The sequence below is a fragment of the Lepisosteus oculatus genome, chromosome 5 (genome assembly GCF_040954835.1).
Source record: "Lepisosteus oculatus isolate fLepOcu1 chromosome 5, fLepOcu1.hap2, whole genome shotgun sequence".
Taxonomy (NCBI): domain Eukaryota; kingdom Metazoa; phylum Chordata; class Actinopteri; order Semionotiformes; family Lepisosteidae; genus Lepisosteus; species Lepisosteus oculatus.
The window spans coordinates 52,384,041-52,404,102 of NC_090700.1; the positions used below are offsets into that span (position 1 = coordinate 52,384,041).

General features: G+C 42.9%; 1 protein-coding gene across 5 annotated transcripts in view; it reads left to right on the plus strand.

Moving 5' to 3' along the window:
* sema4ba (sema domain, immunoglobulin domain (Ig), transmembrane domain (TM) and short cytoplasmic domain, (semaphorin) 4Ba) overlaps positions 1-19,480 on the plus strand; it is a 76,399-nt gene extending 56,919 nt beyond the window's left edge. For 4 of the 5 annotated variants that reach the window (XM_015343691.2, XM_015343690.2, XM_015343692.2 and 1 more), the window contains exons 5-15: positions 13-111; positions 992-1,103; positions 1,258-1,374; positions 2,093-2,250; positions 8,187-8,368; positions 10,585-10,735; positions 11,531-11,741; positions 12,214-12,329; positions 12,956-13,113; positions 13,910-14,001; positions 14,134-19,480. In XM_015343691.2, the coding sequence (XP_015199177.2) occupies positions 13-111; positions 992-1,103; positions 1,258-1,374; positions 2,093-2,250; positions 8,187-8,368; positions 10,585-10,735; positions 11,531-11,741; positions 12,214-12,329; positions 12,956-13,113; positions 13,910-14,001; positions 14,134-14,915 (2,178 nt within the window). In that variant the 3' untranslated portion in view covers positions 14,916-19,480. The remainder of the gene's footprint in view (positions 1-12; positions 112-991; positions 1,104-1,257; positions 1,375-2,092; positions 2,251-8,186; positions 8,369-10,584; positions 10,736-11,530; positions 11,742-12,213; positions 12,330-12,955; positions 13,114-13,909; positions 14,002-14,133) is intronic. The other variant, XM_015343694.2, reaches the window with a different exon arrangement.
* Positions 19,481-20,062: the final 582 nt, after the last annotated feature.

Consider the following 20,062-nt stretch of genomic DNA (forward strand, 5'->3'; position numbering starts at 1 on the left):
CTTTTGGTTTAGACTGATTGCTTCAATTACATCAAGATCTTGCTCCGGCTGAACAGCACACATCTCTATGTATGTGGAACATATGCCTTCAGCCCCATCTGTGCATATATAGTAAGTTTCATTTAATTCCTTCAGTGCTTAGGTTAAGAATCCAACCCTTCTTTGTTTTGGGGAGCCTACTGTACTTATCCATTTAATGTTAACAAATAAATATTTTCCCTCCTATCCCTGCATTCATTCTAGACTTATAAGATTTTATTTAATTTTGTAAGGCAGTGTTTCTGCATGAGCAGAGATTTTGTCTAAACTACCTTAAAAGAAGAGCACAAAAACGTGTTTGTTTAGTCAGGCTTTTAATAAGTGTTTTCCTTTTCTCCTTTTTTGGCATTTTTACCACTATCTTTATTTCTTTGTCTCTTCAATGTTATTTTTTTGTTTTGTTTTACCCTGTTAAGAGCCCCTGTTAGTGCTTGGGCACTGAAATACATCCTTGTAAACCTTGTTGTCTTTATTCAATTTAGGATATTGTGGTATTGAGGTTTCTTTCTGTATCCAGCAGCACCGATTTCAGACTTAAGACGATCTCAGTACTTAGGAACATTTCGAAACTGCCCCCTTGGGTTATATTCAACAGCTCAGCAGGCCCCCAAATGTATAATTGGTGTTTTTGTTTCTCATCACTTCAATTGACCTAGCCCTCCCGATTTATACAGAATAACATAAAATGAGTCCATTCTTAATGTCAAGCAGATGTTTAATTCTGTAGGCTGTCCATTGTTTCTTCAGTTAATCATTAATTATTTCTCTATTAACCACAAATGCTACAAAATGAATTGAACATTTATGGTTTGGAGTCTGTAGATACAAATAACAGAGGTCTTTTAACAGAGGCCACAAGTGTCATGCTGAGTCGGACCTGGACGTGTACGTGTTCCTCCTTCTTTAACATTTTAGCGGCTTTCTCAGGGCGGGCATGTACTTTGTTTTCCAGCGCATCTCAGACTTTTCGTTGGTGAAGAGTGAAAAGGGGGACATTGTTACTGAGGACGGTCGAAGCCGATGCCCGTTTGATCCAGAATATAAATCCACTGCCATCATGGTTGGTGCGTCCTGTTCATGAACATCTCATGAACTTTTGTTTTTTGTTTTTTGTTTTTTGATACTTCAGTGTTGGTCTGTTTGATACTGGCTGATTTGTCTTTCTTTTTCTTAATTGAGATCTGTTTCACTTGTTTTCTTTCTCCTCTTCTGCATTAGATGGTGAACTGTATGCTGGCACGGTCAGTAACTTCCAGGGAAATGAACCGATCATTTACAAGAGCCTCGGTCAGGGGACCCCCTTAAAAACCGAGAACTCCCTGAACTGGCTTCAAGGTAAACACAACACTCTGGTCTTTGCAAAATGTTCTGTTTAACTCTCAATATCCCAGGAGAGGGAGGGGAGAGAGAAGCCCAAAGGGATAAAAGAAAACTGGAATGGCCAGGGCTATCAGTTATAACACATGTAGATCAAACAGACAAGCCACTCTCTGCAGTTTTGTAAAAACATGCTGCATTTCGCATACAATTAAATGAAAAACTCCTGTTTTTTGATCCCATTAGAGCCTGCCTGATGTATGTAATATGCCTGTGCTAATAACTGAACACGACTACAAAAATAAACTTCTACTGGAGGCTCTTCTGGGCTTTTTTGCTGTTATTGCAAGACTCATTAGGATAATCTGTCCCTGAATTTACACGTAACCCATTTTTTTCTGTCAGGGAAACACAGGCTGTATCTTCACTCAGGGCTTTTAAGCAAACAGATGGGAGTTTTGGACATTTACCGTAATCCTCATCAACATAGATACATGTTTAATATTGGTAAACTCGGATCTGGATATGAGTCTAAAAAGATTTTGAAATTGAATGAAAAGATTTCCGGACTTTATAGCAAATTCTCCCCAATGAGTTTATCCTCATTAATAAATACAATTAAACCTGTTCTGGTCTTATAGCAAAGACCACATTTTAAAAGAAGTATCTGAAGATCCTTTGCATATCCATTCTCACTTGCAGTCTTTTTTTTTCTCTCAATTCTTTTTTCCATTAGACCCAGCATTCGTGGGGTCAGCCTATATCCAAGAGAGTCTACCAAGAGGCAATTCAGTCGGCGACGACGATAAAATCTACTTCTTCTTCAGTGAAGCGGGAAAGGAGTTTGATTTCTTTGACAACACCATTGTGTCGAGGATCGCCCGTGTTTGTAAGGTGAGAACGCGGGCAGAGGAAAGGGAAGCCGTGCTCTCCGAGCACAGGGCTGAACTCATTGTGCATGTTGAGCTCTCAAAGCCGACAACGGGGGCAGTGATGGGGGTGCTTGAGCTTGAAAGAAGTTGAGGGCCTCAGAGCAGTGCTCACATTATAGACTTTCCCCTGTCTTCCTTTCTAGCTCTCCTGCTCTCTCTGACAGCCACCCCATTTCAACCCATCTTCCCTGTCACATGGGGCGGTTTGTTCCCGTTTGGTGAAGTTTTTTTTCCAGGCAGGCAGTACCTTAGCTGGATAAGGAAGAAGGCCTACAAAAAAACTATACGTGGCAGTGGAACCGCAGAGTGTTTTGATAAAGAAAGGATGTTCAAACGCTTAGGTGGTGCAGAGCTTTGAGCTGTCTGGCTTCGCTGACGCCTTTTCCATCCCATCATCCACACCCCCATGCAGTTACAGTACATGGTGCTGTTACACAGGGTTCAGAGAAACGCTGCCAAAACAGTTGTCTCATTTTAAGCTGCGTTTGGCTGCCTTTCTCACAAGCGTCATGCAGATTTAAGGAAAGGCAATAAGATGAAGTCTCAGAAATGCAAAGGCTGCTCAAAATGAGACAGTCTCTTGTTTACAGTGCTGGCAATGAGAATAATCTTTAGGACAGCATGTAATGTTGAGTGACAGCTTAATACAGACTACCTCGGAGTTTTTATCTTGGCACACTGAGCAGTGACACTTCCCAGTAAATTGGCTGCTTTTTATGCTATATATGGAAATAATTCTCCGCAGCCATGCCAGACTTGAAGGGGGAATAGCAATGCAGGGGGAAAAATGAAAGCGGAAGAAAAATACTTACAGCACAAAAATGAGGCTGCTGCAGATTTCATATCTACTGCAGTGAGCAAACAAATGTAATAACTCCCCCAAAGCCCATTATTTGGCTAATTAAAAAATATTAGCATCAATGGGACTTGAAATAGATCTATTCATGGCACAAGCTTAAAAGCCATTTTCAATTGTCTCATTAGGCTTCATTCAGTAATCAAGGTGAGTGGGGTGTTCATGAATAGCAGTAAATGCATGCATATGAGATCTTTTATTAGCTACAATTCTTCAGTCCGAGGTGCTTGTTCTGCTTGATTGAATTCTAGTTTAGCTGTATTTTGCTCTTAGGAATTGCATCACAGCTTTGCAAAGTATATAGTGTTAAGAGCTTTGGATCACCATGTTTGCAGGCAATGCAGCTTCTAGGCACCCCAAATCCTTTTCAATTGTTTGTTGCAGATCCTTGGAGTACCCTGCTGCTGTTTGATGTTCATGGTTGGCACAGATTAGTATGAACATGTAAATACACAAAAATCGATCCTAAAGATACAGAGTAGTGCCAGTATGTTGTGTAGGGATCACATTCCTTTTTTCCTTCATACACTAATAGACATTTAACTTGTCAATCAAGACATAAAGGTGTGTAGAATATAAAGAAACAAAACAAGGTACTCAATCACACTATAGTATACAGTTCCTACACCAACACAGTGTACAATGCTAACCTAAAATGTACCTCAGCTCAGCATAGTTTGCACAAAAACCTGCTTTCGTGCAACTTATAATGCTAGACTTTGTGTTATAATATGTTTTGCAAACCAAGGCCAATTGATTTTGGTCACTGGAAGAATGGAGTTTGCTGGCTGTTATTTATTTTTTTGCTGCTCTGGTTTTGTTGCAATTGAATAATGTTTGCAATATAAATACAAAAAGTACATGGGTAATTCTTTTGGTTGCAAGTCAAATCCAAGAGATTTGAGTGCGTTGGTTGCAAAGGAACATGTGAATATGAATTCCACGCAGGAAAATAGAACAGAAATATTGAGACTTAATACACCTGAATAAGTTTCAATAGCTGAAACATTGCTTGATGAGCCAAACCAACACAGTCCATCTGGAATGAACACTAGAAGGGCCAGAGTTACTCCAGGATAGATAGTGGGAAACTCTGCCCTAAGGCAGTGGATCCAGCCCTGGTCCTGCAGAAACACTATCTGCTGGTTATAATTCCAGCTGGGCTCTACAGCTCCAGTGCCGATCAATGGCTTAACCCACCAGCTCATTTCTTCGGTCAGTCCTGAGTACTGTTCCCGGCAACTCCAGCACACAGAATTGTTCACAGGCTCTCCTCCATTCTGTTCAGACAACTCTTACTAATTACTGATCAGTTGGTGCAGTTGATGGACAGATGCAGGGGAGAATGACACTGTGCAGGACACGCCCACAGTGGGGGGTGGTACTGTAAAGGACACGCACACAACAGGGGTGGTACTGTACAGGACCCGCCCATCACAAGAACTTTCCTTCAGCCGAGGTCCACTTGGTTGCATTTCAGGCTGCTCACCTGAATGAATGTATTTCTGAAGGGCTGATACCACCAACAAATACCATTTTATCTTTTAAGAGCTGAAAGCAAATGAACAAAGCTGTCCCAAATAGAAAGCTGAAGTCAATGAGTCTGTAATTAAGAACTTGGCTGGAGCAAAAACGTGAAGATGCAGTGTTCCACCAGGACCAGGGTTGGGAATCACTCCAGGGCACCGATCTGAATTGGACTGCAAGACCACTGATGACTTCTTCATGTCTTGCTGTCCATTGAGACTGCAGTGCACAATGAGTGTATCAGGCAAGCTGATTACTTCAAAACACACATTCTTAGTGTTTCAGAGGTGCATTTGTATTGCAAAAACTGCAAAACAGACCATTTCTACTCATCAAATAATTCATACTGGCTTTCAGAAGTTTAATGTTGTAACCTGTCTAGGCGGGGTTAAAATACATTAGAACATTACAAACACAGAGTCACAAAATGTACCCAGTTAGCAAAATATTGCTTCACTTGCATGGTGCTTTAATAACACACCCATATTCCTCCTACATACAGTACACCCATCAGTGTTATTAATGTCTTTCTCCTGCTATCTCTTTAGTCACTGTTTATTCAGGTGCCCAGTTTAAGGTTTGGTCCACAGCCACTAGTCCTGTTATAAAAGAATATCCAGGGCTCTGTAAACAAGAAACAACTGATTTTCGGCCAAGCTTAGTTCCTGTTTTTCTCTGTGGCTATAATGAAGCAAATTTGACTTTCTGTGTCTGTATAGAGAGAGAGGGTGATGGAGACATGTTATTCAGGTTGGAATTGTTTGATTTCTGAAAAAAAAAATGTTTTGCTTATAGAATTTGCATAACAGAAAAGAGTGGTTGGAGGGTGAGGTTCTCAGAAACAGAAGAGTTTTTAATTTCAACTTCATAGTCTTTTTTTTTAATAACCATTAGTCTTACTTTGGTAAAGAAATGGCCTTTGTGAATTCAGGATGATACGGAACCAGCTCCTACAACAGCCCAGAGGAGATGAGAGGATAAAGATTCTCTCACCTGCTTTCAAGTGCTTCCTCCTACTTACATCTGTTTTTAGAAATGCCTTTGAAATTCAGCAAAAATAGACTTTTTTTTAACAAAACTGGGTGTATGATGGATTTCAAAAGAAGAAAGTTTTTCAGGCCCAGCTGCAGTTGCAAAGTAGTCTCCCTCAGGGTCTGTCCCTTCCTAGGCCAGACCTGTCTGAACATACAAGCCAGAAACCACACCAGATCTGAAGGGGTAGATTTCGGCAGTGCCTTCCATGTGACTGCTGGCCTTTCCGATACCATGCAGAGACAGGCATGGGCATCAGAAGAAAAGTGAAAATGTGGAGGCTGGAACAAATGTGGTTTGTTAGCCAATGGGCAACTGCAGTAAATAATTGCTTCAGAGTTTCTGCATTCATCATGTGTCACTTCACTTTTCATTCCAGCTTGTTGTGTATGATTAATGGGTAACCTCCTTGCCTGCTGATGAAGCGACAGGTTTAATAGCTGTGGGCTGCAGATGCTATTTTTCAGGAGAAGATGTTGTTTGTGGTTTCTTTTGCATCGTTTGGCTCTTGGAGGAAGATGACATATGAAATATTGTAGGCTGTTGAGGGTGATCAGTGCCTGGATGAGGAATTTAAGTAATTGCACTGGAGAGTGCATCAAAGCGGACCTGGAGCCTCTGCGTTATGGGTCTAATCATAAGTGCTCCATTATCTGAGAGAGAGGCCTTTCCAGACTCATAGTAGGTCACCATGTGAGTTTGATCATTGAAATAGTGAACGGAGTCTTTTTTAATACAATGTTTTATTTCGCTTTCATACCATTTGTTGTGGTTGTGACTTAAATGTATTACACACAAAGCGGGGGTTTTCAGACACAGGTACGCGTTTCTTCTCAGAGGAAAGAAGCAGTTAACACAGGTGCACACAAGTCTTTCGGTACTGTGATGGAGGCACTAATTTACCCTCCAACAGGTTACAGGAGTCTGGAACAAGCTACCAACTATGTTTCAGAACCCTGACTTCTCTGGAAAAAATAACGCTGAACGAGATCCTAGGATCAATTAGCTACTTCTTACCAAACGGTCTAGATGTGTCAAGTGGCCTTCTTTTTTGTAACTTTTCTTAGGCTCTTGTTTTCCTTTTTTTGTATTACGATAGCAAAGAGAAAAAAAAGTGTTCTTTGTTCCTTTTTGCTTTACTGTTGGTGTTTTTTTATTATTTTTATTCTGGGAGGGTTTTGGATTTAGGAGAGCGCATATACTTTTGATGTCTGCATAGGTCATGTCAATCTAGAATTCATTTTCCCTTTGACATAAACAGAAAAAGAAATGCTGAACCTTTCCTTTTTATCTATTATTGCTGTGCCTCCTCACTGTTTTTTGAAGTTTGTGTTTCTACACCGGTCCTAACTCCCTTCAGAGTTCTCTTAAGAGTTAGATTTACACTGCAAAGTTCGTACTTAGATTTCTGGTGCATTGAATTTTTCGGCCTGGAGACAGGGTGAGGATGACTAATACATGTTAGGGTTTGCTTATTACTTTATGGAGGGGGGTTATTGAGCAGGTCTGGGCTTTACAGATTAGACATTAGACATTAGACATTAGACATTAGACATTAGACATTAGACATTAGACATTAGACTTTAGACTTTAGACTTTAGACTTTAGACTTCAGACTTCAGACTTCAGACTTCAGACTTCAGACTTCAGACTTTAGACTTTAGACTTTAGACATTAGACATTAGACATTAGACATTAGACATTAGACATTAGACATTAGACATTAGACATTAGACATTAGACATTAGACATTAGACATTAGACATTAGACATTAGATTAGCTTTTGCTACTCTCTCTTTTTATTTTCCCTTTGTTAAGTAACATTTCCATCTTGTAGCCTGATCTTATCAGATCTCAAAAGCTAAGCAAGCTGGGTCTGGTCAGTACAGGGATGAGACCTTAAAGCCAGCTAGGTAGGTGGCTGTTGTAAGAGGTGTTGGCGGACGAGTGATGTTCTTCCCTCTGGACTAGAATTTGTAAACCAGTGCCCCACGACTGGGGACATTATGCTGTGGGAGGTGCCATCTGTTTGAGGAGATGTTAAACCAAGGTCCTGATTTTTTTTAATCATTAAAAATCCCATAAGTATGTTAGTAGTAGCAGGGGTGCTGACCACAGTGTTCTGGTCCACTCATAGCTTGCACAGTCTCACCTAAGGTCCACCATAAATGAGCTACTGAAGCACTTCTTCATGCACTGAGGCAGCTGGCACAGAATCACTGCGGTTTGTCACCCACATGGGACTGCACTGCAGTGGCACTTGAAGTGGGTCCCCTCCAATAATGCAAAGCACCTTTGTAACCTTTGGGGTAAAAAGGGCAAAAAAAAGCAATTAATCAAATGTAAATGTAGCTCAAGGGCATCACTCCTGGTTTTTCTGTGGCACGACAGCGCCCCCTGCTGTTATTTGTGTGCCATAACTGTGTGTTCCTGACCTCCTCAGTCTGTTACTCAGACACTTTCGCTCTCGGTCTCTCCTCAGGGGGACATGGGAGGGGAGCGCGTGCTGCAGAAGAAATGGACCACGTTCCTCAAGGCGCACCTCCTGTGCTCCCTCCCGGACGATGGCTTCCCTTTCAACGTCATCCAGGACATGTTTGTCCTGACGCCGGGCCGGCAGCACTGGAAGAACACCACCTTCTACGGCCTCTTCACCTCGCAGTGGTGAGCAGGGCCGTCGGAGGGTGGGTTTCTGTAGAGCTTTCTGTAGATTTCTGTAGACAGAGGCGCCACTTTATTCAGTGAAGTCACTTGACTGCAATAAGTGTTGATCCACGACCCAAAGGGAAATACATTTAAAACTGAGAACAGGAGGCACTTCTTTATGGAGGTCTGGAACAAACTACCCTGCCATATGGTTGAAGGTGATGCCCTGGTTTCTTTCAAGAAGCAGCTGGAGGAGATCCTCGCTCCGTTAGCTACTAACTACCAAACAGCCTGGAAGGGCTGAGTGTCCTCTTCTTGATAACTACCTTTCTGGTGTTACTATCAGAGCTTTTGTCATTCATCTCAGGAAACCAAAGGATTCACTCTAAAAGGACTAAAATCACCAACTGCAACCAAAATGCTGAAAGGCATATATGCAGCCACAGACGAGGAAATTGTTTATTGATGGGCTTTCCTGCCTGCCTTGAAGCAGACACGCACTTCTTTGTTTTTCCGTGTCTGGGGGATCTTTACATTGAAATTTTTATTTACTGTTCAAAAATCCACTTGGCGGGGAGGTTATTGAACTCTTTGATTTAAAGAAAAGGTGCCATTTGCTTTATTAAAAAAAAGGCAGTTGTTTACGTCATGCTGACCTAACTACTGTACATCACTGATCGGGAGTTACTGTGTGTTCAGATCGTGTTCTCACGTAGATAGTAATAATTGCTCACTGCGCCTGTGAGGACTCCCCTCTCGCTCTCATACTGTTGATGTCTTCTGTGCTGACTGGACACGGGGTGAGAGCAGACCTAAAATGCAGCTTTGGAACATCTAGAGTTCAATAATTTGTTTTAGAAACAAAAGCACCATTAGTTAACATCCGAGAGATGGCAAGACAGACAGGAAGCCGTTGAACCCTGGATCTCATCCAGCCATTCCTTGAAGCAGAAGCCCACCTTGTGAGGACCTCCTACATAACTAGCCTGCAGGGCTGCACACAAACACAGGCATTTCAGACTGAACGCTTTGCTGCCAGTCCATAACAGAACATTAACGCTACCCCATCCTGCCAAGTCCCCACTGTGTGCGGTTCTGCCTTAATAAGGTGCTGTTGCAGTGAATCACATTAAGATGCATGAAAACGCCACACAGGAGGTAACTTATCATTCTCATCACCTTGAATGAAGGAGTGTTTGTGCAAGCAGCGCGCTGAAGTGTGGTTTCAGGGGCTGGCGGCTGAAAGGATTTGCCTGTGCACTTTTCCATGAAAGCCGCAGGTGATTTGCATCTTGTCGTTCGGTGGTGAGGGATAGCAAGTCGATACCTGTCATTCATCTTGCATGCATTCTCAGAATGGGGGCAGTGTTATTTACCAGCTCCGAGTGCACAGGAATTCTCAGCCACACGGGGTAGGGTTTGGACAGGAGCAGTGGCAGCCAGCCATTTTGCTCGCTGTGATCTCCAGTTCGCTGCTCTTAAGAAGACAAGGAAACCAAAGTGGATGGAAAAGAAACAGGACAGATTTTTTCATATAAATCTTTCTAAAATTTGAAGCATTTAAATAACGTAAACTAATTAAAAATTAGTAAGATTATTCGTTTACATTATTCACATTATTTCTGAACGATGTACTGTGCATCCTGGATGTATTCGGCTACCTTTATCTCTGAACCAAAAAATGCACACTGAAAGTTGAGTATTAGTCTTGTATGCTTGATGTTAATGTGGTACACAATTATTACTGAACATCTTAAAATTTTGGGGGGAAAACACCTCAATAATTTGCATAGTAAAATGTTTAGATTAGACTATTCTGAATGCAATCCCAAAGCTATTAGCAACCTTGATGTGCTGTGCTCTAGTTTTTGGATGCTTTGCCAACTGATTTGAGCCTGCTTGCACCCTGATGAGTTGTCTGTAACACTGACCCCCATATCTTTCCAAAGAGCATGTTGTCCAGCTTCTCCCATTCGACATGATTTTTGTTTACAGTGTGCATACTGGTAATTCCGTCACAACTCCTCAGGGTATAACCGATACCATCCTAACTAAAGAGCAAGTAGAATCACAAGCATATGGAGTGACCTGTGTGAAACCAGTCTTGCCACAGATGTGGTACTGGTGTGTGCAGACTGTGGCCGCGCCGTCTGGATGCGGTCGGCCGCAGGACTCCCCCGGGGCCCGGTGTGCTCAGGGCTGTGGCATGAGCCCCGTATGTGCTGCTCCCGCAGGTACAGAGGTGCGTCGGGGAGCTCGGCGGTGTGCGCCTTCTCCATGGAACAGGTGGAGCGCGCCTTCAACGGGCGCTACCGCGAGGTGAACCGGGAGACCCAGCAGTGGTACACCTACAACCACCCTGTGCCCGAGCCGCGGCCCGGAGCGGTGAGTGCTGTACCGGTCCCGCCAGGGCTTGGCCAAACGCATTTATTACCCAGCACATGGGAAATCATGATGGACGCGGAGATCCCACACGGGGAGATTGTACTTTATATCCAACACACAGACCTAATCTGAAACAACTCAACCCCAGCACCACTGTGTCCCTTTATACACCTGCTAGTCTAAATTACCGTCCTGTCAGAATGGGGCTCTCAGCTCACTTATTAATCCGTTAATTCACTACGTGTGAACCTGTGCACAAAATATAACGCCCCCTACTGGCAGGTCAGCTGAAACCTAAACAACGAAGCACTGCTTACATTTAGTTCCTAAAAAAGGCTATATTTCATTATTTTCCATCTTTTTCATAGAAGCAACCTGTTAAAATGTTTTACTTAGTAGTGGAAGAATTGAGCTAAAAAATAAAAAGTAGTTGATCTAATTCATTTAACTGCAAAAATGAACAGAGAAGATAATCTTAAAATATTTGTACTAAGTCCTGCTGAATCGACAGTATTACTGTTTTTTTCACAAGGATTGACCACAACTTTCCCCGTCACGTATGAACATCCCTCCCAATGTCTGTAGATACCTGTACTAGCAGATTGCACTCAACACCATTGGCTTAATGATTATTCAATCTATTTCCCAGAAGAAGTGATGATTATCAGGAACGTCTAAGAAAACAAAGTCTTATCACTGTGTTCTAAAAAATTCAAAACAGATTAATGCAATACATTGCCCAGCTTTTTATGTAGTACACTGTGTTTTTAAACACATCCTGTCTGTCTTCAACAGTGCATCACGAATGCAGCGAGGCAGATGAACATACATTCCTCACTTCACATGCCTGACAAGGTTCTGAACTTTGTGAAGGATCATTTCCTGATGGACAGTGTGATCCGCAGTCAGCCTATTCTCCTGAAGCGCAATGTGAGATACACTCAGATTGCCGTGCACAGAGTTCAGGCCATTTCCAGAACCTACGATGTCCTCTTCATCGGTACAGGTATGTGCTTGTCGTTAAACACAAATAACATCCAAGTAAAAGATCCGTTATTTCAGTTAAAGACTTTCACCTTGTCACTATCCAGCTGTGACCGGTGGTGTACAAGTGGTCACTGCAGTAAGGTCATCATTAGTCAGTCAAGGTCTTCACAGATTTCAAAGAAGATTAGATGCCAATGATTGGTTTCGGTGCCTGTAAGCTTGCGGTGACATCAGTGCTGCTCGTCCAATCAGCGCTTTCTCTCCTGTAAGGAGCTGTGGAATGTGCTTTGTATTGGCAGCTGGTTCCTTATCTGTTGTCCCCGGGCAAAGCAAATGGTGTGACAAAAATAAAGCAGAGTCTTAAACAATAATCAGTTGAAAGTTGGATGGAAATGCACCGAACAGAAATTGGCGATTTCAAACATTTAGAAAAAGTAAAAAAGAGACCCCAAAATCAAATAAATGACTGTAATTTCCTTTGTCCTTGACAGATGATGGAAAACTTCACAAAGCAATTAACACTGACCACAGGATGTACATCATTGAAGAGATCTCTCTCTTTGCTGAGCCCCAGCCTGTGCAAAACATCATTCTGGACTTAGAAAAGGTAGGGGAGCTTTTAAATTCATAGCTTAAAGCAAGATATTTGTAGTGCAGATTGTGACACTTGGAATTCAAATCAGTTGAGACAAATCCCTTTGAGAGGGAACCAGAAGGAAAGTTTTTCCAGCTATGGGATTATTTGGACCCTAGATTGTTGTAATATTCTAGATTATCTACTTTCCAGATTTTCCCTCAGGTAGAACTTAAATACCTCTTTATATTCTATTTTGTTCTGCACAGAATCCAAACTTTGTTCCACTATAACATTGATCATTTTATATAATGTTGAACTTTAATTTGAGAATAGTCTCAATTAGATGATTAGGAACCATAAAGTTACTCAGAATCTATACTTTACATATGCATCCCACCATGGTTATTATACAGGCAATTCTAGTTTCCTGTAGTTTGCTTATGGTCAAGAGAAGCAACAGTAAATAGTAGATAAGCCTACAGATATGCAGCAAGACAGAATGCTTTATAAGACATTTCAAGGCATAATAGATATGTAAGATAAGTATGGGAAAAAAAGAAGTACCATGTACTACACATGTGAGGGGAGATCTGTGCTGGAGTTACTGCGGTCTGAACAGTAGAGTCTAAGGTTGCCTGGGCCTGTTGTCCCCTCAGGGCGTCCTGTTTGTGTCCTCTCACTCGGGGCTGGTGGAGGTCCCTGTAGCGAACTGCAGTAACTACCAGAGCTGTGGAGAGTGCATCCTGTCCAGAGATCCGTACTGTGCCTGGAGCGGGAGGCATTGCCGAGATGTCAGGCAGGCTTCACCAGACCGGTGAGTCAAATCAGCTGGGTCCAGCACTGCAGTCAAACTCTCTGAGCGTACTGAGCCACAGAGAGGCAACTTCAAGACTTGCTGTCAGTGCTGGTTTTCCTCAAACCTCTAAAGTATTTAATTGAAACAGTTATGTGGGTCAGAAGTCACTTCCGCCCCTTTTCAGGTGTTTAAAGAGTTAGTAATCTAAGACACTAAAACCTGCAAGACACCTGATGAGTGGTGCTGCCCGTCCCAGTTGGGCAGTGATCAGCCATGGGCAAGTGCACCACAGCAAGTTGCAGAGCTTATTTCACTATGCCAGGGTTTTGTACCAAGCGCCGATGAAAATAGGACCGTTGGTGAGGAAACATCTGCTTGGTGAGGAAACATTGTGCTGCATCAGGCACTGTAATTGTGGTTGATCTTCATGAAGTGTCCACCAAACTTCACAGATAGCAGAATATAGTTGTTCTTTGCTGTGCCTTATCACGTATTTCACTTCTACATCTTCACCTTGTATTGACACATGACATACAGTAGATTTAAAATCTGCCCAAAGAAGACAAACCTTTTCTATATAGGGGGGTATATGGAGGCAGGGGGCAGGGGGCATTTTCCTTTTGGGCTCGTGAGGACCAGCGCTGAGTAGAAAGTGGCAAACATAAGTCACAAGAACAATGGACCTTGTAGTCCAGAGCCCAGAACCCTAACTACCCCTCCACACTGAGCAGCACAACATAAGTGAGGAGTCAGTGCTGTGGCTTCTGCTCGGTTCTCTGAGAGACCAACCTTTGCCACCCTGTTGCGTTTTCAGATCGTGGAAGCAGGACGTTGAGGAAGCCAACACTTCGGCCGCCTGTAGCATTGCACTGCCTGGCCCGCGGTCTTTCAATCCATCAGGCAAGAGTAAGAGCCTCCTATCGCCCTTACAGCACACACGCGTTTCACATGATGTTAAACAAAATGAAAGCACCAATCTACGCATTAACTAAAACAATGTAAGAATCATGAACTAATTTTTCCTTTCACTCTGGCTAGCAGGTGGGTTTGAGTGCCAGGCTTTCGTTTTACCGGCCAACACCTTCAAAGTCCTCTCCTGCAAGCTGCATTCGAACCTGGCCCAGCGGCGCTGGGTGTACAGTGACAGTGCCAGCCAGTTCGTGTACGCCAGTCCGGACGGGGGCCTGGTGGTGGTGGCGCAGGCAGACATGCCGGAGACGTACGAGTGCTGGTCGGTGGAGGAGGGCTTCCGGCAGCTGGTGGCTAACTATTGCATGAGAGCAGAGAAGCTCCCGGACACAACCACCACCACCACCGCCTCTACTGCCCGGTCCAGGACGCCCCGGGTCCAGGTGGATGGGTCCCTTATCCTCCCCGGGGAGAGCCGGTCTCCCCAGCTCAGCCCCAAGACCTACTGGAATGAGCTGCTCATCGTCTGCGCCCTCCTGGGCTTCTCCTTCCTCGTCTTCTCCCTGTTCGTGGTCTACCGCAACCGGGATCACATGAAGTCCGTGCTGAAGCAGGGCGAGTGTCCCAACATGCAGCAGAAGAAGCCCAGGATGGGGGGGAAGCCGGCGGAGAGCCTCCCGCTCAACGGGAGCGCCGTGCCGGCGTCCACGTCTGACCACAAGGGCTACCAGACCCTCAATGACAACTACATCTGCAGCACGCCCACACACGAGTCCCCCGACCACGGCAAGGGCTTCACGGAGTCGGAGAAACGGCCGCTGGACTTCAAGGAGAGCCACGTGGAGATCTCGCCCACCTGCCCCCGCCCCAGAGTCCGGCTGGGGTCTGAAATCAAAGACTCCATCGTGTGAGGCATCTGTGAATGGGACAGGACTTGTGCTTAGCATTGTCCTCCTTCCAATCCACAGTCCAACAAGGGGAGCGCTGGCACCACATCACAAACGGGGCCTTTCATTTGTCAGTCCTCTTGCCCCGGCCTTTTATTTTCACTGATTCCATCTTGGTTTCCATGGGGGGTGAAGTCTGAGGCTCATTTCTTTTTCTGAACTAAACGTCACCCAGATGACAATGACTTGTTTTGCAAGAAGCGAGAGCATGTCTGGCTTGGCCGACAGAAGAAAAGGTAAAATCTCCTCAAGAACTTTTACAGAAAGCAATCTTCCAAGTGAAGCGACAAAGGGGAGCAAATTCCTTTACTTTTTATCTTTGTGACAGTGTGGTGCGAAGTTGTTAGGCAAACAGAGACTGTACCTGCAGCAGCTATTTTGCTCCACCCACTGCAGAATCAATCAGTCTCTGACTGCTCTGTAAGCATTAAGGTCTTTTTAGACTAATTGGTCCGTCCCCATGTTCTCAACATATCACCACAACAGAAAATCACTTCCAGACCTGGCCGCAATGAGCCACACTTGAACTACACCTTTTGATTGAACAGATCACCCCATTCTGGTAGGATACTGCAAAACTGAGAACAAGTTCAACTTCAGTGGTTTCTAAACTTCCAAATGATATAGAATTTCACAGCAGAATTAGCATGTCTTTCATCCTTTTACCAACCAACAAAAAGGGAGTCCATCTCCGCTTAAGACTCTCCTGCATCCCTCTGAGCTCGGGGAGGGTGAAGGTGAGATTGTGGCAAGCTGGGGAAAAAACAAAAGTTGTGCCTACTTGCAAAAGGAGAAAAACGAAGAGTGTTTTTTCCGAGAAACTCAGTATTCTCAGCGGAGGTGCTAACACCTTCTCTCTCGAAGCCTGCTGACGTTATCCAGCACAAACACAAGAGGGAGGAGTGAGAGTAGAACAGCCAAGGACGGGAGGGTGTGCAGCGTGTTTTGACCACAAACCCAGACCAAACACAGAAGCCTGCCACCCTCTTCTCAAAAGACAGAACCAACAGAGCATTAAATGCACACTATGCAAAAAAGCGGTTTCTTACCTGTGAGGAAATACAAGGGTTATATCTATGGAATTGAAAGAGCATCTAGCATAGGATCCAGGTGTTGAATGGGCTACCTTAGTGGGCTTCATTATGCTCTCTAAGTATTAATCCCCAGAGACATTCATGAGAAACAAAACAATGTATGCAATTAAGCTTTAGTCATTTTGGAATTAAAGAAGCACAGATAATAATCTTACTTAATATCTTTGGACCACATTATTGCACACCGATGTCCAGCTTGAGCGTTAAGTGAGCTTGGAAAAAGCACAGGATTCCTAGCAGAAATGCCAAGTGACCCTAATGGGAGTGTTCTCTCCCATCACAATGGAAAAGGACTTAGGGGTGGGAAGGGAAGTCTCAGCACGGTGGCAGTGTTCACTTGGATTGTGACAAACCCAGCCAGCAAAATGGAAAATAACATCATCTTAATGTTTGTAACACAACCAAAATTATTGTACGCTGTGCCAAAAAATGACTTGCGTGTTGTTTTGTTTTTTTTACATTTTGTTGTTTTTGTGAATTCTGACATTTCTCACCATCAGCGCAGCTGATCTGATCTGCCTTTCTTTTGTGTAACTTAACTATCATTGAATGACAACTATGAAATGTACTTTATACGCAACAGGTATTTCAAGTTCACAATGTAGCTGCTTTTAAGAATGTGAAAGCCCTCATCTCTCTCTCCATTTGCTTTGGAGTTGTCTCAGAGATGTTCTACACTGCCTTGGACTAGATTTGTGAAGATGTGACAACAAAAGAGCTCATGTAATTGACTTTCAAACAGCCAGAGTTACAAAACTCTCTTTAGAGCACTAACTTGGTGAGAGATGGGTTCAAAGGAAACCATTGAAATAATTAGGACACTTAAAATTTTCAACTAAACAGTCCTTTAGACCTACTCAATAAAAAGCTAGGTGTTTTCAGCATATGGTAGGTGCTTGTTACACATTCCTGGAAATTGAAAGCAGAAGAAAACAACACGAAGAGCAGAGAAATTAAAAGACGTGGGACTGCTATGATATATTTGATAGATTGCTGGTTTTTGACTATGGTCATGACAATGCATTTTTGATCAGTAAATGACTTGGGTATGTTGCAGAACCACTAATCCCTGACATCGTATTGTTATTGCAATTTGAAACGTGTTTCCCACCAATTTGTCTTTCGTGTGTAATGCAGTGTGAGGCTCCTCCACTACATCTCACAGATTTTGAGACAAGCATATGTTGTGAAATGTAATTACTCCAAAGTACACCAATACTATTCGTATTGTACGTAATGCCTTTCCATCTAGAAATTTACTGAAGGGTGTTAATTTCAAGAACGATGACAAAGTACAGTAGCTGAGCAATGAGCGTACTGCATTACTAACAATTAAGAGCGGTCACATGTATATATGTACATTTGTATTGTATTTGAGAGAACCGATGCAAAATGTGTTGTTGTAGAAACTTGTGGAACTAGAAACTACACATTGCTGCTTTTTTTCACAACACTTTATTTTTGCACAATATACTGTACAAGCCTTAGTTTGGAGTGGGGGTGTTTGTTGTAGATTCTGTAAGATGTTCTGGACAATACTTTGTGAAATGCCTGTAAGAAATATGTTGTTAATCAGTGTCATGTTGCTGAGAAAGTCAATTATTTGCTTCCAGCCTAAAGTCTTTCTTAAATCATCTGGAGCTTCAGAGAAGAGTGAAATTCACAGGCACATCAGCAAAGCTGGAACAAGTCAGAAGCAACCAGTAGCACTTGTCACGAACTCTCTAACCAGGAAGTTAAATAGCACTTTGGCATTTCAATCCCTGCTGTCCTCCAAGGGACAACAGTGGGGGCCCATAGTGGGAAACTGAATTGTTTTTTCTTTCTAAGTTTTATAGTTCCATAAGAAGGGGTAAAGATCAAGTGATATTCTTGTGTACTGAGGTGGTGGTAATCTTGTAATATATAACCCAGAGACAAGATGGTCCAGTTAAGAAAAGGACTGTTAGCATCTGGTTCCTAGTTTAACTCCCAGCTTTGTCACTGACTTCATACTCCGTCCCAGAAATAAAGAAGTAAAATAGAGGTCTTGTTGTAATTGGCTCTATAGTTGTTCACCTCCTTATCTCTGTAACTTAACTTGTGACTTTTTATTAACTTATTACTGCAAAAGTGCTACTGGTTGATCTAAGAAATGAACAAACATGAACACAGCTGGAGCTCTGCATGTAATACCCTGAACCTAAATACCAGACAAATGGAGTTGCATTATGACATACCAAAAAAGGACTGCATTTATTTGTAAAAATTAGAATTCTCAATGTCCTTCTTTGTAAAACCTTTGAACCACTGAGCACAAAATAAATGAAAGATTTTATATATATGTGTGCAGATTATGAATTGGTTGACTGTTAGGTCAGCCAAGACCTGATGCATTGGTATCTGCTGAAAGCCTTCCAGAATACTGGCTCTGAGGAGGCAGCAGTTGAAACTTAACAGCGGGGACCCCCACATGGCTCGGACAGTAGAGGCACTGACTCGGTGTGCAGGCTGAGCTCTATAGTCCTGCTTCATGAGTGTTTCATAGCCAGCTGTGACCTTCATTCGCCAAGCAGCAGCTCACAGCTGGTTCAGCACCATCAGGGTATTCATGGGAATTGTAAGCCAGGGCTCCCTTGGTAAACAGGCAACCTGTGACTTCTCAGGTGACTGCGGACTTACGGAGGCCTCTCCTTCAGTTCCTGCAGACCCTGCTGTATGTAGCTTGTAGCATGTCTAAGGGGGGACTCGCCTAGTAGGAACAGCGGCCTTCACAGGGTAATGACCAGTTTATTGTAATAACACAATTGGTCATTCAAAGTGGGATGGGCACATGATTAAAAAAAAAACACACAACATTTCTATTTTATTTTTCAAAAAACCTCATTAAAGAAGAGGAAATTCAGAAGACGGCATCAGGCTTTTTTGATGCTACATAGAGTGGTCCACCCAAGCAGGACCAGGGTCTGGCTTTCAAGCAAAGAAATACCCACGGTTATACTTTTACAGTGCGTGAAAGGGCAGCACCTTCAGACTCTTGCCTGACCTGCGTTCCTCAAAGGTAATGGGGAGTGACCTGCTGTTCTCTGTCCCCTGACCAGTTGGTCCTGGTGGGCAAAGGGGTCTGGAGTATCAGAATGAAGTGGGTCTGCAGGCAGGACTCCAGTTACAAACCAATGGGGGTTTTTAACAGGAAAGCACTCCAGCAGAGCCGCCTCATCACCCCAATGCAGCACGCTTACTGGATCCACTGTTGAGAACTTCAGCTGTCTTGCCACAAAGCCAGTATGTCCAGCTGTTTTTGTAAAGTGGCCTGTGCTGTACAAACACATTGTGAATTATGTATGTTTTTTTATATTACCGTTGCTAACTATTATTGTTAAAGTTATTGGCATATTGTAAATAGATAAATGCACTTTATTTTAATTTTTGTAATAAAAAATGAAAGAAACTGTTTGGAAGCTGTTATGTTAGTTCTGTTCATTTGTCACAATATTTATTTTCCCTACCGGTAGTGGTAAGAAAACTAAATTTTAAAGTGGTGATACCTGTTGAGTAGGATTTGGAATGTAATTTTCGACAAAGGCATGACTGTGTAATCATACACTCTGAACCGGGAATATTCCTGAACTCGGTCTGCTAGAATATCCCAGAATGCCAGAGGCCGCTATCTCCAGAAAGTCATGATGAAATTGAATTGATCCACATTTGCTATGCAAATCACTCATTTGCCTGGAACAGTAAAGGAATAAAGTGGCCAGTGTTTTTGAATTCTAATTTAAAAAAGAGAAAAGGATTATAAACCCCGAGTGAATAGACACATCTAGCTATACAGTATAATTTTAAAGCAAACCTTAAAGGTCTCTGGGGTGATTTTAATAATGGTCTATAAGGCTCACTTTTATATTGTATTCTGCAGTCAGTCAAGTCTGTCTCACTCCCCTCTAGTAAAACAAGCTAACTTGATTGATTGAGAAAGGGGTCCAAACAGAAAAAGCAATTAGCAGAGTTCCAAACCAGCAGACAGCATACAAACTC